We start from the raw sequence: 16,957 nt of genomic DNA, 5'->3' as shown, positions 1-16,957 counted from the left end.
ATTTTTATCTATAAAAATAATTAAAAAAAAAAAAAAGCATGAAAACAAGGAAACAATCTATATCTTAACTGCGGTCCAGAATGCACACTCATATACATATTTCAGCATACCATCTGGATTGGATGTGTATGTGGTAGGCACCATATATTCCTTTTTGAACTTGAATCCCATCTTCTTGGCCACTTCTTTTACCTGTTCCAAACTGAGTTCGATGGAGGCATCACCTGAAGACGAATCTTCAAAGTGGTATAAAAGGGGTCCTACGGATGGCATGAATTTTTCACACTTTCGTCGTAAGGTTAAGCAAGTTTGAAAATACCAATATTGATCCATGTGCCGTTTTGTTTCAAAGCCTTGTGAATGACTTCCATGTACTCGAGTATATTTTTAGCAGTGTCCATGAAAAAGCATGTAACAACCACATCCCATGCTTCCTTGTTGTTTTCCTGCGAATAGACTTCGATGAAATCACCAGCAACCATGGAGAAATCCACAGTGTCCAGCAAGTTAGCAGGCAATACGTCTGGAATCATGACGGGATCCAGTTGTTTTTCATCTGATTTGATGTTTGAATTCGAATGAATGAACGGATAGATTTTATATTCGTTTTCAGTCTTGAGTCTATTGAGAACAAAATGCGACGCAAACAGCTATAGAAACTGAGGATAAGTCATGCAGAATGGTAATCATTTCTCTTTGTCTGACTCCTTTACCATATAATATGAAAATTCATTTCCTGATAATTATGATTTAGTTGCTATGGAAACCATGATTATATTTGTACCTGCATATAATTACCTTGACAACTAAATCCTATAGAGAGCAAAACGAGTCCATTTAGTACTTTGCATAAAGGGATATTCATTTGTTGCATACCTGCTTTAGCAATATCAAACGCCAATCGACCTAGTCCTGCGCCAGGTACCAGCACACGGACGGCGCCTCTTTTTTGTTTGTTAATATGACAAAAGGTCATTCAGCGTTTCATGTAATTACCTATCATGCATGGGCAAATCCTTATAGATCTCATTCAGCTCTTGCACAACGGGATCATAAGTTACTTTACGTTCACCTTCTCCCTAATGTATCATCATGATTAGACTCGCAAATGGATGATATCATATCATCCCAATTCAAATGTTACCTCTTTGGACCAATCTCGAACAAATTGCTTCAATGTGCTTCTCACCTTGTCCATGTCCATAGGAGAGACAGGAGGGTTCTGTTGTTGTTTCTGTGTAGGATGGATCAGTCGGCCATCATGTAATTCTATGAAATCGATGCTTTACTTTGGAATTCTGCTCTGCTGGCTCATCGTCTGCATCTTCCGTAAACATGCTGGCACTTTTTACAATGGCACGAATCAAGTTCATATTCTCTTCAATGCGACCATCGACTTGGTTTACTTTATCCAAATAGTCTGGAATTAACTTTTTGTGATGTTCAGAGAGAGACAGATAATCGCGTCTTCTTCTGTGATTATGATTGAGCGAATGACGTTTATAATAAGCGAATGCTGTAATCACTTTGATAAGATGCAACTGTTCTGATTGAATGGGATCTTCTTCATTTAAAGTGGCATGATCATGACTGTGCGTATGATCATGCTGGTGTTCATGTTGGTGTTGGTGTTCCATCTTTGTTAAAATGGGAAAGCAGCAGAAAAAAAAACAGATGAATATAAGGGGGCGGGGCCGGTTGTCAGACAATGAGGGGGGGTAGACGACAATCTTGAGTAGGAGATATTAAATCTTTTTGTAGAACTGACATGATCCATCTCATGTTTCGACTTTACAAACCTTCTTCTGCCTTTATCAAGCCACAGCAGGAAAATAAAGGGGTAAAGGGAATATGTTATTATTTATTATTATTTTTCAGGAGCGAAGGCATCAAAGAAAAGAGATAGATAGATAGAGAGAATGCAGATATCATGCAAATCGGTTGTATTCATACTTTTTCTCTTATTTTTTAGCATTTGCCCTTATTCATTCACATGTCAGCAAAGATGTAATGGCTGTTGATTTGTGTGTAATGTTACAATAAAACGAAACATCAAAGACTTGTAGCAGAGAGCATCCATGATAGCGATGGATACAACTGTGAATCACTCCGCAATACACACATATCAACAACAATTTGGCGCGTGATATTCTTGTATAAACGGGCCCATAATAATCATAATAAAAACAAGTAAGCAAGTGTATATAAATAGTAGAAAGAAAACAAACGGCAAATGTTCTTTTCTCTCTCTCTCTCTCTCTCCTCCTTCTTCATTCCACCTTTCAAACTATACACCATGTCTGTTCTGAATGTCTGCACAACAGAGATGGATAGATATAGGCATCATCAACATCAGAGAGCCTCCTCTCTATATCATCGCTTTTATCCAATGTCGAGCGACGATTTGAGTTCATATACGGCCTCATCAAAGAATTCCTCATTTGAAGTCATATTTTCAAGATTACTAGATGCTCTTATCTTTACTTCAGCCATTGCCATCACAGCATACAGCTATCTCACTGGTACACTGCTTGATCAACCAGTCTCGTATGTAGAGGCACCTCCAAAACCCATCCTAAAGAAAATGGCCACAAGGCGGATTGAAGATTCAAAGAGAAGAAGGACTCAGGAATGGGCAGAACAGCAGCTACTGACACAGCCTATTGTGCTCACTGGTGTTGCTCCGTCTAGCAGCTCAAAAAGCAGCAAAAAGAAGAGATCCCAATCTACATCGCATATCAAGGTAACTCCCATCATCACATTTGATAAACACAGATGTACTAACTTGGCTCATTTTAGGTTCAACCACTTGATCTAGACATGAAACGCGACAAGAGAAGAACACACTCTTTACCTGCAAAACCAGTAGAAAGAGAGGATGAAATCATATCTCAAATTCAATCACTTATCCAACTTGGTCAAGACGCTTTATCAAGCCCTGTAAATTATTAAATCATACACACACATATAAACTTGTTCATGTAAATTTTTCTCTTTCAAATTATTGTAATACACCACCTTCTCCCACTCCCTTTTCATATGCTTTTCTCATTTTAAACAACAACAGCAACAAACAACACAATTACATGTCAGCAAATCATCTCGAAAAAAAAAATATAACAAACCTATTCTATTTTCTATCATATCAATGTAAAACAAGGTTGAATGCTTATTTCATATGAAAATAAATGTGGCTATTCTGTCATGAAACAAGCCTGGTAGGAGATGTTCTCGATGAAACAGCGTATTAAAGCCGAAAAAAATTGTAAACAATGCGTAATAATCAATATATATATATATATAAGCCTGGGTACATGATGAAGGCACATGCAACCGACAAATGGGATGGGAAAGTTTAAACCGATTAGCAAGTGGAAGAGCTATGTATAAACCTAATGGTTGCATTCGCAATGTAAATGTTGTGATCAACATTGCGTTTGGCCAAGCTTCTTTTGTATTGTCTCGTAGTAAGCAAAGACTTGTAAGAAGATGGCCTGGGTAAAGTGATGATGCGAAACAGCGAGCCAGCCATATATCCGTGTCAGATACGGCCCTCTTCAAGTTCCAGAGCATTAGAGACAGACCACCCTGAGATGAATATCTGTAATATAATAGCACAAGCCCACTTGATTGGATAAGCATTAGGCCATGTATGTCCAACATTGCCAAGCTAGCAATACCTTCAAATGCCTGATCTGTCGCTGACTGTTGTTGTGCAAGATGTCCCCGCACAACCCTCCTCAAAAAATGGAGGGGGGTGCGCCTAAAAGTCTGTTGAGCTCCCAAGTGGATTTTGATTAAACATGGATAGGCTGTAAAACAAAACAATTTCTCTCTCTTTTTCGATAGTGTATTATACTACTTTTTTCCCACTGTCTGTTACTCATAAATCTATATTTTCATTTCCAAAATTATGAGTCGCATTCTTTTAAAACAACTCAACATTGTGGAAAGACGCTCACTTTCCACCCTGATCTCCAACAAAAGAGCTTTACAGCAACCCATTCGTTCATTGAGCATGTCAAATACTGCACTAGCAAATAGACGTTTAACTGTTACAAAGAATTGGCTCGCATCATCAAATCAATCCAGAAACGTAAGCATCGCCCTGCACTGTGGCATAGAGACACAATCACTAACACAACGCATCTAGATGTCTGCCGCCTCTTCAACCACAATTTCTGGACTCGAAGCTGCTCAAGTAAGACATACACTTCGCCATGCTCTCGCCCCACAATAGCATATTGACATGTCACTTTTTAGGCCGAGATCCTCCCCAAGAGCAACTTGGCAGTACGCGAAATCATCTTGAATCGTCCCAAAAAGCTGAATGCCTTGAACTTGAACATGGTGCGTGCCATGACTCCCGAACTCCAGGTAGGTGCCATCGCTATCGCTCACAAAAAGTTTCATTAGACTCACATTGAATGCACTTGTATTTTAGGCGTGGGAAAAGTCTGATTTAGCTAAAATCATCTTACTAAAGAGTTGTGGTGGAAAAGGTTTTTGTGCAGGGGGTGATGTCAAGAGTAAGGTTCAATCTAGCTGTACCTCTCTACAAGAGACTAACTTGTTGCTATAGCTGTTGTCGATTTAGCTGAAGCTGGAGACCCAAATGCCACCAAATTCTTTGAGGATGAATATCAATTGGATCATTTAATCGCAACATTGGATACACCTTTTGTCGCTATCATGGATGGTATTACCAGTAAGTAGTGTGTGGGATGGGATCATGCAAAATACAGGGCTTGGCATTGACAATGCGTGTAGTGGGCGGTGGTGTCGGCTTGTCTGTTCATGCTCCTTTCCGTATTGCTACTGAAAAGACCTTGTTCGCTATGCCTGAAACCGCCATTGGCTTCTTGCCCGAAGTAGGTGGATCCTTCTTCTTATCCCGTTTGGATGGTCAATTGGGTGTCTATCTTGGCTTGACTGGCAAGCGTCTCAAGGGCACTGACGTCTTGTATTCTGGTGTCGCGACTCACTTTGTTCCATCGTCTCGTATTCCTGCTCTCGAGGCGCGTTTATCCGAACTCGATAATGCTTCCCACGATATTGTGAACCAAGCCATTGAAGAATTCTCTGCTGAATTGGACAACGAACCTGCCTTCTCCTTGTCTGGCGAAACTCGTCAAGTCATTGACCGCTGCTTCAAGTATGATACCGTTGGTGAAATCGTACATGCGTTGGAGAAGGAACCCGAGACTGAATTCACAAAGGAAACTTTGGGCTTGTTGAACAGCATGTCACCTACTTCTCTCAAGGTTACCTTGCAGCAAATCCGTAACGGTGCTTCTTTGAGCTTGGCCCAGTGTTTCAAAATGGAGTATCACCTTGTTCAAAAGTTCTTGCAAGGCCATGATTTCAAGGAGGGCGTCACTGCCACTTTGGTCACTCGTTCCAAGCCTAACTGGGTGCCTAATCAGTTGAGCGATGTGGATGACACAAAGATCAAGCAAACCTACTTTGACTCACCTTCTCCCTTGCGTTTGGAGCTGTTGAACAGCCGTGATTTCAAGAAGTATCCTCACCGTAAATACATGTTGCCTTCTGAGGAAGACATCAAGCGTATCGTCACTGGAGAAGCTGCTGATGTCGGCAACTACGCATTAAACCGTCAACAAGTTCTTGATCATCTACTTAGAGAACGCCAAGGCAAGCAAGGTCTCAAGCAAAAGGTGTTGGAGGTCTTGGATCGTAAGACTGTAGAAAATAAGAAGGATGGTGAAACTTTGAAATGGGTTTATTAAGGAAACAAAATAAAATATAAATCATCTAAAATCAGTGCTTTTTGTGTCAGTCTTTTTTTTTTATCTCCACTAGGAACGATTCACAATCTCTTCCACCATCTCCAAAATGTCCTTTCCTTCATATCCCAACAAACGTGCAGCGCCAATCAGTGCACTTAGGCTCTTCATAAACAACCCTCTTCCAGCTTCCTTGTTGACTTCTTGTGTGTTGCATGGTTTACGTGCAGGTGATTGAGTGCCTGACTCGGGATAAGCACCAGGAAATTTGTTGTTGGTATCATGGGCGTCGCTGCTGTCTTCTTCTTCGCCAATACTCACATCTTCTATGCCTGATCTCAACCGGGAAACTGCTTTGGGGAGGGGATTGATTTGAGTCATTGGTTGCACAAAAGGACGATTAGCATTGTTGTTACGTTGTTGAGGGAGAGATGTTTGAAGCATTTGTGTCAGCTCTGATAGAGCAGCAGTATGAGCGTCCATCAAGTTGGGCACACTGGGGACGGTAAATAAGGGGTTGTAAGATTGGTCATATTCTTCGTCTATTTCCTCCTGGTTGCGTTCATCGTTCAGTGCGCTCAAAGGCTGTAAGATACGTCCGCTTGTTCTAGATTGACTTGGTCCTTCTTCTTCTGCATCACCTGGGCCGGGAGTTAGAGTTCCAGGATCTTTGCTCCATCTTGTGTAATATTCATCTTCTGAATCATCCGAGTCTCTCAAATCAGCGCTAAGGGGATGAGGTCGACGAGGATTGCCTGATCTTTGACTGCGACATGAGCCTTCATCGGACGACCAATCGCCCCAATAATCCTCTGGCGCTTCTTTGTTCTCTTTGGCACTCTATGCACTTTTTATTCAACACAGATCCCTACTGTATGATTCAGAATAACTTACATCGGGTGTTCTGGCAGTAAACGTCTTTTTGTTCCTTGTCACCTTTGTCAAAAAGATTCTCTCAGCATCCTCAATCGTTCTTGACCAATTTGTGAATATATCCAGCCATTCTTCCTCTGTCAACTCTTTTGTGTTGTAGTACTTGATGTCAGAAATATCTCCAAGACCTTCTTCCAGCAACAAAATCACCACAAAATGATGAGAATCCTTCTCGGCAAACTCGATGATCGCATGCAGGGTATTAGCATCCATACGCTTGTAGTAGACTGGCTTTTGGTAGAGCTCATCGGCCACAGATCCTTGATTTGACCAAAGAGATTCAATCATACTAGGGCAGTTATCTTCTTGCCACTGAACGACCTTGTCCCACTCTTCTGGATTATTCTCGCTTGGTCCCAGGAGACGAACGCGTTGACGTAAAAGCTGTGAGGAGATTGGTAATAGGCCTAGATAGTGATGTTGCTGTCTGTGATCAAGGGCGGTATAAGCGACGGAGCGAGCGATGTTCTCGTTAGCGTAATCATCAATAGCTTCCATTTTCTATAAACTTGTGATATGGGAAAAAGCAGAAAAGAGAAAGAGATGAAAAGTTTGGCTCGTGTGAGTGTTAAATAAGCAGGTCGTCGGCTTTGAAATCACCCTAAATGTCTTGGGAGTACAATCCTGTAAAACACACAGACATAATCGTGCCATGATTTTGACCTAAAACAAAACAATGATGCCATTTTCATGTGCAAGTACAATTCGACAACTAAAAGAGATTGTTAGCTTTCTCTCAGGTTTATAGAAAGATTTGAGTTTCGCTGTGCATAGATCATGGCAAGGATATAATCATTTCAGTTAATGCGATATGTATAAGATTGAATTTAGTAAGGGCTTGTGCAATCATTTAAATTCCCATGTACATCTCGTTCTGCATACATAATGTAAAATGTCCGTGAATTACATAACGAATCTAATTTATCCCAAACTCACAGACCCGGTGATTGATGGCACCATCATTCCTAATTTTTGTAATAGAAGAGTGCTGCTAGATACTCTCAAAACATACATTTTTATTATTCATTGGCTATATACTGGAATAAGAAGCAACTTTTTCTTCTGCCAACTGCTATGCTGATAACTCTTTTCAACATCCGTATCCAAAGACTGAAATGCGCGATTTCGCAACGCTTAATGCAGATTTGATAGAAGAAATCGTGTACTTCATACAACATGAGAGACCAAGCAGGTTAACAGAGATTGTCCTATTTACAAACCATTTAATAATCGTGAATACAAGGGCCCTCCTTGATTTTGTGTCATTGAATATCCGTTCTTGCCTCAGATGCTGTACACACACAACACCAGTTTATCATTGAACCATAGCAAAAGTTTATCTACTATTGTATTGAGGCTTGATGAAAGTGAAAAGTAGGAATGTATAAACAGCTAAGCGAAAGAAAAACAAGCTACTTATCAAATACAAGATTTCTTCAAATTACAAAAATCGATGAGCAGTGTTGCATCCGAAAATTGTTCAAGCAAAGACACAGTGCGAAAGCCGTACAATAATATTATATTAACGAAACAGGGTTATCATTTTCAAGTTCACCATATTACCTTTTGTTTACAAGCAATAGAGCCATAATTGAAAAAAGTTGAAAGACACTCTAATTAAAACTACTTGATTATATCATGCTTCGTTGTCGTTTGGCAAAGGCTTTAAGCTATTATGCAGCACATCTCATCAAAAAAATGGAGAAAGCTTCTTTGCGCCCTTTGTCGATACTGAAGACCCCCAAATGCAGTTTACTTTACCACGGCAAAAGTACATTTTTTTAATGACATTACGGAAACGTCCATGTGGTACTCAAGTCTATAAAATACGTTTAGGGTGTGCATTGACTAATGCTGGCTCGCAAAGAGAACTTTATATGCGCCACTACTGTAGCAAAACTTAGCTTGGATAAATAGATTTTGGACAACTTGGCTGAGGCTAACCTATATCGACTCTTGTACCGTAGAATTTATAAGAAGCATCGTAAATCTTTCTTCGCTCAACTTTGATACAGAATTTTGATGTTTGTTTCCCCTATCGCTTTGACACCGACTCAGCGTGTCCATTATCAGCCATTTATTCTTGATGATGAGTGTCCAACATTGTGGATAGACTTATTAAGTCTCGATTTACGGCTAGATATAATATCTTTTTTGTAGACGATCATCAAATATGCTCTGCTGACCTGACTAGCATTTCGTTTAATCCAGGCATATCTTTAGAGTCGAAGTTACTACACATTAGTATCAATGAAGTTTTGGAATTACTATAATAGCACTTTTCGAAAAAAAAGATTTATGGCACAAAATTACAATGCACGCGTTTACCGCTTAAAACTTGAGTTCTGTACAGTTCAGAACATCCAGATAACCAAGTGAAACTATATTATCCTTACTCGTTTGGCAATATACCTACTACGCCTTGTTTATAGATCAAATTCTGTCCAAATCTAGCCATTTTCAAACACGAATAACTCATGCCACAAAACGTTCTGTACGCTAGGAATAACACCAAACGGCTCTCCTTTGATACGCCTTACTTACTGATGTTTTATCTCAAATTTTTTTGGGTCATTGCAAATTCATGAAAATCCTCATATTTTTCGTGTGTACTAGTAAGGGGAAATTCTTAAAAATCAAACGATTGCGTTTTTCACCTCGAAAATGAAGACTTTTCTTAAGATATATATCAGATCAAATTGATCGTAAAGATGGAATGCAACGCTGAAACCTCTTTCTATGAGACTTATATATGTTGAATTTTGACATATCCATAGAAAACTTGTTTTCATATTTTTGCAAATTGCTCATTATTTTCGGTCTGAAAGCTAAATGTAACCAGCATCACTCGGTGCACCTTCATTGACTCTTTGTGAATGCATTAGAAAGTAAAGTATAACAACGATAATTTTCATAGTCGAATTTAACAACAACGTTTAAAGAATGTCAGATCACGTCAAATTTGAACACGAAAATACCCCCACTGCACAATTTCAAATTTGAGTGCCGCAGCGACAGCTACTGTGACAGAAGACTGAGGCCGAATCTACTGGCTGTGACGTTGGATAGGGCGCCCTCTCATTTTTTCATACCAACGTTTTTTTCACCCTTTTTCCAAAACGCGCTCAGTATCAAACCATGTTGATTTTGGAACCCTTTTGATTTAAAATAACACTCTATCATCTGATAACACGGCCTTGCACTGTTAAAGGTACTTGATACTGCTTCTTTGAATTGGAATATAATAGGTACCATTCGATAACGAGCACAGAAAGATATAGAACAAGTACTAATAATCGAATTTGTTTATTAGGTTTCGATAATTTGTTTTACCTGTTTGATGTGGGTGCTGCTGCCATTACTTCTCTGCCACCTCCTCTGCTGTCTGCTTCTTTGGTTCATTATGTCTGGCTGTTGCTTTTTTGGTCTCTATCTTTGGCGGTTCCTTCTTTAGTCGTTGTCTAGTCTCTGGTGACGCTCGTTATTCGGTTTTTCTATGGTGCTGCTGTTCTTGCTACTGGTGTTCTTGCTACTGGTGTTGCTATTGATGTTGCTGCTGCTAGTCTGGTCTTTGTTGGTCTGCTATCTCTGTTGTATGCTTGTTCTTTGTTCTATCTCTGCTGAATGCGTATCTCTGGTCTATCTGTTGTGGTTCTGGTAAGTGGTAAGTATCTTTTTTCTTCTGGCGGCGATAATATAAATCTTCTTTGAACGTTTGTATTATTGCTTGCTTTATCGTGATAATGCATTCGTAATGTTTGCTTTGTTGCGCTTTTTTTTTTCTTTTTTTTGTTGGCTGTGATATGATCAGTTCAACGGATGCTTGCAATGTTGTTGCTTCTTATGTATGAACAACAAGCATGATGTGCTGCTATATATCTGTATTGCCGTTGCAATACTACTTTGTTATATGGTCGTGGATTGTTGTTTGTGTCGCCTCTGACGCTTCACATGAAACAACATTAGTCATTATGCTGCATTGCACACTTATACTACCATTGCTCATGCAATTATGTATGCTTGTGTTCCTTTGCATCAGACTATTATCATGCACTTTGCTCATGTATGCATCTTTGTTGCAACAACAGCGAGCTGTTCTCAACATTCTTTGATGTTGTATTTCTTATGCTTTTCTTTAACTCACTTTTTTTTACGTGAGTGTTGCTTTTTTGCCTACATACTACTACTATATTACTACTATAGTACTGTAGCATGTTCTTTTCTTGTTCTTTCTTTTATCATGTTTCTTTGAAGCATACCTTTTTTACGTTGTGTGGATGTGCCTATCCCTGAAGCTCAACAAGACATTATCCGAGGCTAGGAGGTAGATAGGCTGCCTCCACTTGGTTATCGCTACTTACTTTAGTGATGATTGAGGGTCTCAATGCCTGAATTTAAAGCTAGGTGGTGTAAGTAAGGCATGCTCTAGCACTTGGGGGAAGTTTGATGATAGCAGCGGCTATATTGCTATTATAGCGGCGCTTAAAATTTTGCCTCACATCAAAACAGAGGGAAACCCTCGCAATTTTTTTTTGGGTCAGCGGAGTTTTCAAGCGATTTGATTGGCTCAGAGGTTCAGGGACCGAAGGATTCTAGCTAGTTGATTTTCTGTTGATCTGCCATATAATATAATTTGTTTTTGTAATAAAAGGGTTGCAGTAAAAAAGGGGTTAAAAAAGCAGGTAGAATACTGTTAAAATCCTTCTTTATTTGAAATTAAGATAATGTGCAATAAAATGTATATTCTACGTCTCTATTTATATTATTTGGTTTATATCTCTTATCTGGCAGCAGTTTAGTAGTTGCCAGTGATTCCATTACTTTATATATTTTTGTTGGGTCATTTAGTTGTTGATCTGATGGATCAAGAACGGTATTTCAATATATGGTTTTTGAATCATGCGTAAAGAATAGCTCTTTATTGTTGAGCCTGTATCCTTTTTAGGGATATTTATGATACAACACATTACAATACCCTTGACATTTACTTTAGTATCTGTCATCTCTTATTTTAGAGCATTTAACCCATGCTATCATCATGCTAATATTATTATTATGCATGCCTATCTGCTGATGGTAGCATGGTTTGATAGAGATGACATTTATTTTGGGCTTTGTTTATGATGGGTTTCTAGTCTAGTTCACTTCACTATAGTAAAGATGCACGCTTATCTCGCACATCGTGTGAATGAACCACTCCTGATCACAGCGTATTCACTCACACCCATGATGGTCGTAAAAAATGATGTATCTTTATCCGAATAAAATCAAATCAATAACAAGCATATTCAAATATGACAACTATGCTTTGCTTCCGTAGTTGCACAATATCCCAGATAAAGGGTTCCATACTTCAATAACAAACATCACACTTTAAACCATAAGGTTACATTAAATCATGCTATGACGATAGCTCACTCAAGCCCATCAAGATTACTCAAATCGACCCTTATGGCCATTTCTCTTGCATTGATTACCACTTTAAATCAAACATCAAGAGCATTTGCCAGATATCGCAATAGCAGCACCTATTGTTCTCTATCATGACTAATCCTACAAGCTACTGTAGGGGGAAAAACTGTCCCGTTCGTTTAAAATTTTGTCTTTTTGCACAAGTTTTTGGTCATTTCTTTGTATACAAAGTCGAAATATATATCGTTTGAATGAGAGAAAGTAGTGCTATCTATACATAATTATAACTTTTTCAAAAACTAAAATCCAATCGTTTTATTGGTTAAAAAATAAATATAGAAAAATGTACATGTTATTATAAAATCATTAATAGTGAGTTGAACCACCTTTGCTCTTGATGACAGCCTTGATTCGGGCAGGCATACTATCAATATATTTCTGGCACTCTTTTTCTGTTATTTTTTACCACTGAATGTTAATACGCCGCTCTAATTCTTCTTTTGTTGAGGGCCTAGTGGGACACTTATTAAGACGAAGCTTTAGGAGATGCCAGACATGTTCAATGGGATTAAGATCGGGACTTTGGGGTGGCCAATCCATGATTTCGTCTAGGTTAAACCCATTGTCGGTGAACCATTGTTTAGTAATGCCCGATGTATGCGGTGTTGCTCTGTCTTGTTGAAATCGCACATCAGATGGTGTCTTCCCAAAGTGCTCAAGAGTATCGTTCAATGATGTCTTCGAAATATCGACATACAAGCCCGAGTTTATTGCGTCTTCAATAATGGTAGTACCATAACCAGGCCCCTCCGCTGTTATGCAACTCCAGAACATGACCCCACCGTCATTTCTCTGCAACTGAGACTTGACTTGATACGACTGCATGATTCGGCCACCATTCGTCCAGTAAAAAGAATTACCATCTGAGCCCCAAAGGTTTATTCTTGTTTCATCCGAAGACACCCAACGACGCCAATCAGCAATAGTAAGATGCCTATGCTTTTTAGCCCACGCCAATCGAAGCCGCTTGTTTGTCTTGCTAACAAAATTGGTCTTTACTTTTCTACGAGATTTAAGTCCATTTCGTCTCAATGACTTGCGGATGCCATTAATTGACATATCATGGCCCATCGATCTTAAAATTTCTTGTGCTGCTCGGGGATTATCTAAAGCACCTGATCGAAGTTCTCTTGGCACTAGGGACATAGTTTTAGCACCAAGTTTTTTCGGTCTTCCGCCAAGAGGTCTAGCTGGGTCAGGGCAATATAGTTTTCTGAGCCTTGTAAGAGTAGAGTTACCCACTCCTGGATACAAAATTTTTATCTTTGAGAACGAAAGACCACGTTGGAGCAAAGATTGGAGAATGTTGCGCAAATCTTGTGTTAAACGAGCAGGCAAAATGAAAAGTTTTGAAAAAAAATAAGAAAGCAAAGAAAAAAAGAAAAAACATGAAGAAACTAGCTTCTTTTATACTTTTAGAGTGCTCCTGGGATATTAAATATCCTGAGCATACCGCGCGTAGTTTTTTAGATTTCTTCAATACGTCTGTTGGAAGTAAAGATATCAACCATTTTATATCATCTAGAATTACCCACCTAACATTTTTGCCACGTCTCACTTTAGCTGGTTATACTGGGATTAGAATATAGTCCAGCCATAAGGTTTTTATGTTGCTGTAATCCCTATAGGCTGTTCTATCGAACGCAGTATGGGGTAGCTTTGTTTTCTGAGTTTTGGCAATATACTGGGTAAAAGTCAAGATTATTTGAACGAACGGGACAGTTTTTCCCCCTACAGTATTATAGTTCCTGAGGCATCCGTGCACACACAATTGACTGGACTTGTAGACATAGATATGACGAGATACGATGATAAACATCATCTATGTTGCTACACTGTAAAAAATGGCTTGAGGAGAAAGCGAATGTACCCTAAGATGTATGCTTGTATGCAACAGTTACTGAATTTAATCCACGATATTGTGATTCAGGAACAGTTATATGTGTGAATACAACAAGGATAACTCTTGTCTTTATCAATAAATCTTTAGTTTTCGTGCCTGATCTTATTCAGATAATAAGGCTTTTCTTGTTTTTGTGATATCAAACATTTTTTCTAAGCTACAAATTATAATCCTTTTATTCTTTGTGCTTAAAACTCTGTCTATATTTCGTTATTCTGAGGAAGAAATCAATGATGATGTTGTACATCGTATGTTTGGTGGGGCATTTGTTACTACTGGGAGAACCCTGTACCCAGTGAACCACTGCAGTACCTATTATACCCTTATCCCTAAATAATAGATTTAATGAAATATTCCTCAAATGAAACTGTTTAATGGATGGTAAATCCAGTGATTCCACCTTATATTACTTTTGAACAAAAAACCTTTTAGAATGTATTCATTTGGTTACAGTTTTATTATTACAAAAACAAATTATATTATATGGCAGATCAACAGAAAATCAACTAGCTAGAATCCTTCGGTCCCTGAACCTCTGAGCCAATCAAATCGCTTGAAAACTCCGCTGACCCAAAAAAAAAATTGCGAGGGTTTCCCTCTGTTTTGATGTGAGGCAAAATTTTAAGCGCCGCTATAATAGCAATATAGCCGCTGCTATCATCAAACTTCCCCCAAGTGCTAGAGCATGCCTTACTTACACCACCTAGCTTTAAATTCAGGCATTGAGACCCTCAATCATCACTAAAGTAAGTAGCGATAACCAAGTGGAGGCAGCCTATCTACCTCCTAGCCTCGGATAATGTCTTGTTGAGCTTCAGGGATAGGCACATCCACACAACGTAAAAAAGGTATGCTTCAAAGAAACATGATAAAAGAAAGAACAAGAAAAGAACATGCTACAGTACTATAGTAGTAATATAGTAGTAGTATGTAGGCAAAAAAGCAACACTCACGTAAAAAAAAGTGAGTTAAAGAAAAGCATAAGAAATACAACATCAAAGAATGTTGAGAACAGCTCGCTGTTGTTGCAACAAAGATGCATACATGAGCAAAGTGCATGATAATAGTCTGATGCAAAGGAACACAAGCATACATAATTGCATGAGCAATGGTAGTATAAGTGTGCAATGCAGCATAATGACTAATGTTGTTTCATGTGAAGCGTCAGAGGCGACACAAACAACAATCCACGACCATATAACAAAGTAGTATTGCAACGGCAATACAGATATATAGCAGCACATCATGCTTGTTGTTCATACATAAGAAGCAACAACATTGCAAGCATCCGTTGAACTGATCATATCACAGCCAACAAAAAAAAGAAAAAAAAAAGCGCAACAAAGCAAACATTACGAATGCATTATCACGATAAAGCAAGCAATAATACAAACGTTCAAAGAAGATTTATATTATCGCCGCCAGAAGAAAAAAGATACTTACCACTTACCAGAACCACAACAGATAGACCAGAGATACGCATTCAGCAGAGATAGAACAAAGAACAAGCATACAACAGAGATAGCAGACCAACAAAGACCAGACTAGCAGCAGCAACATCAATAGCAACACCAGTAGCAAGAACACCAGTAGCAAGAACAGCAGCACCATAGAAAAACCGAATAACGAGCGTCACCAGAGACTAGACAACGACTAAAGAAGGAACCGCCAAAGATAGAGACCAAAAAAGCAACAGCCAGACATAATGAACCAAAGAAGCAGACAGCAGAGGAGGTGGCAGAGAAGTAATGGCAGCAGCACCCACATCAAACAGGTAAAACAAATTATCGAAACCTAATAAACAAATTCGATTATTAGTACTTGTTCTATATCTTTCTGTGCTCGTTATCGAATGGTACCTATTATATTCCAATTCAAAGAAGCAGTATCAAGTACCTTTAACAGTGCAAGGCCGTGTTATCAGATGATAGAGTGTTATTTTAAATCAAAAGGGTTCCAAAATCAACATGGTTTGATACTGAGCGCGTTTTGGAAAAAGGGTGAAAAAAACGTTGGTATGAAAAAATGAGAGGGCGCCCTATCCAACGTCACAGCCAGTAGATTCGGCCTCAGTCTTCTGTCACAGTAGCTGTCGCTGCGGCACTCAAATTTGAAATTGTGCAGTGGGGGTATTTTCGTGTTCAAATTTGACGTGATCTGACATTCTTTAAACGTTGTTGTTAAATTCGACTATGAAAATTATCGTTGTTATACTTTACTTTCTAATGCATTCACAAAGAGTCAATGAAGGTGCACCGAGTGATGCTGGTTACATTTAGCTTTCAGACCGAAAATAATGAGCAATTTGCAAAAATATGAAAACAAGTTTTCTATGGATATGTCAAAATTCAACATATATAAGTCTCATAGAAAGAGGTTTCAGCGTTGCATTCCATCTTTACGATCAATTTGATCTGATATATATCTTAAGAAAAGTCTTCATTTTCGAGGTGAAAAACGCAATCGTTTGATTTTTAAGAATTTCCCCTTACTAGTACACACGAAAAATATGAGGATTTTCATGAATTTGCAATGACCCAAAAAAATTTGAGATAAAACATCAGTAAGTAAGGCGTATCAAAGGAGAGCCGTTTGGTGTTATTCCTAGCGTACAGAACGTTTTGTGGCATGAGTTATTCGTGTTTGAAAATGGCTAGATTTGGACAGAATTTGATCTATAAACAAGGCGTAGTATGTTTTGCGGCCAAAGAAGTAAGAAGATTGCAGGTCTGTCTAATGCTCCTGATGTTCTGCATTGTACGGAGCTCAATACCTAAGTTATCGACGCTTTTATTCTAATTCTGAGGCTCTGACCTGTCTGATTTTTTATCAAAAATAAATTATTTATAAAAAAGAGTATGAAATTAATCAGGTAAAGAATATCGTTTATTACATTGAAAAT

General features: G+C 38.7%; 5 protein-coding genes across 5 annotated transcripts; 2 read left to right on the top strand and 3 right to left on the bottom strand.

Moving 5' to 3' along the window:
• Positions 1-57: 57 nt before the first annotated feature.
• Positions 58-1,637, bottom strand: AYR1 (NADPH-dependent 1-acyl dihydroxyacetone phosphate reductase; the record flags this gene model as incomplete). Its single annotated transcript, XM_064821638.1, has 8 exons — positions 58-260; positions 320-650; positions 714-736; positions 799-813; positions 877-944; positions 997-1,079; positions 1,145-1,234; positions 1,290-1,637. 8 exons carry the CDS (start codon positions 1,635-1,637, stop codon positions 58-60), a joined length of 1,161 nt encoding a protein of 386 aa, XP_064681324.1.
• Positions 1,638-2,389: 752 nt separating this feature from the next.
• Positions 2,390-2,952, top strand: ATC70_002258 (uncharacterized protein; the record flags this gene model as incomplete). Its single annotated transcript, XM_064821637.1, has 2 exons — positions 2,390-2,743; positions 2,800-2,952. 2 exons carry the CDS (start codon positions 2,390-2,392, stop codon positions 2,950-2,952), a joined length of 507 nt encoding a protein of 168 aa, XP_064681323.1.
• A 961-nt stretch (positions 2,953-3,913) lies between these two features.
• ATC70_002257 (uncharacterized protein) lies at positions 3,914-5,750 on the top strand (the record flags this gene model as incomplete). Its single annotated transcript, XM_064821636.1, has 6 exons — positions 3,914-4,096; positions 4,154-4,201; positions 4,264-4,377; positions 4,445-4,529; positions 4,583-4,708; positions 4,771-5,750. 6 exons carry the CDS (start codon positions 3,914-3,916, stop codon positions 5,748-5,750), a joined length of 1,536 nt encoding a protein of 511 aa, XP_064681322.1.
• A 69-nt stretch (positions 5,751-5,819) lies between these two features.
• ATC70_002256 (uncharacterized protein) lies at positions 5,820-7,178 on the bottom strand (the record flags this gene model as incomplete). Its single annotated transcript, XM_064821635.1, has 2 exons — positions 5,820-6,587; positions 6,642-7,178. The coding sequence occupies 2 exons, from the start codon at positions 7,176-7,178 to the stop codon at positions 5,820-5,822; spliced, it is 1,305 nt and encodes a 434-aa protein (XP_064681321.1).
• Positions 7,179-12,554: 5,376 nt separating this feature from the next.
• On the bottom strand, positions 12,555-13,298 carry ATC70_002255 (uncharacterized protein; the record flags this gene model as incomplete). The annotated part of the gene is made up of 1 exon (XM_064821634.1): positions 12,555-13,298. One exon carries the CDS (start codon positions 13,296-13,298, stop codon positions 12,555-12,557), a length of 744 nt encoding a protein of 247 aa, XP_064681320.1.
• Between the last annotated feature and the right edge of the window lie 3,659 nt (positions 13,299-16,957).

Source organism: Mucor velutinosus (assembly GCF_035048745.1).
Source record: "Mucor velutinosus strain NIH1002 chromosome Unknown tig00000093, whole genome shotgun sequence".
Lineage (NCBI taxonomy): Eukaryota > Fungi > Mucoromycota > Mucoromycetes > Mucorales > Mucoraceae > Mucor > Mucor velutinosus.
The sequence above is the reverse complement of the archived record's forward strand: the minus strand, read 5'-3'. Positions and strand labels throughout refer to the sequence as shown.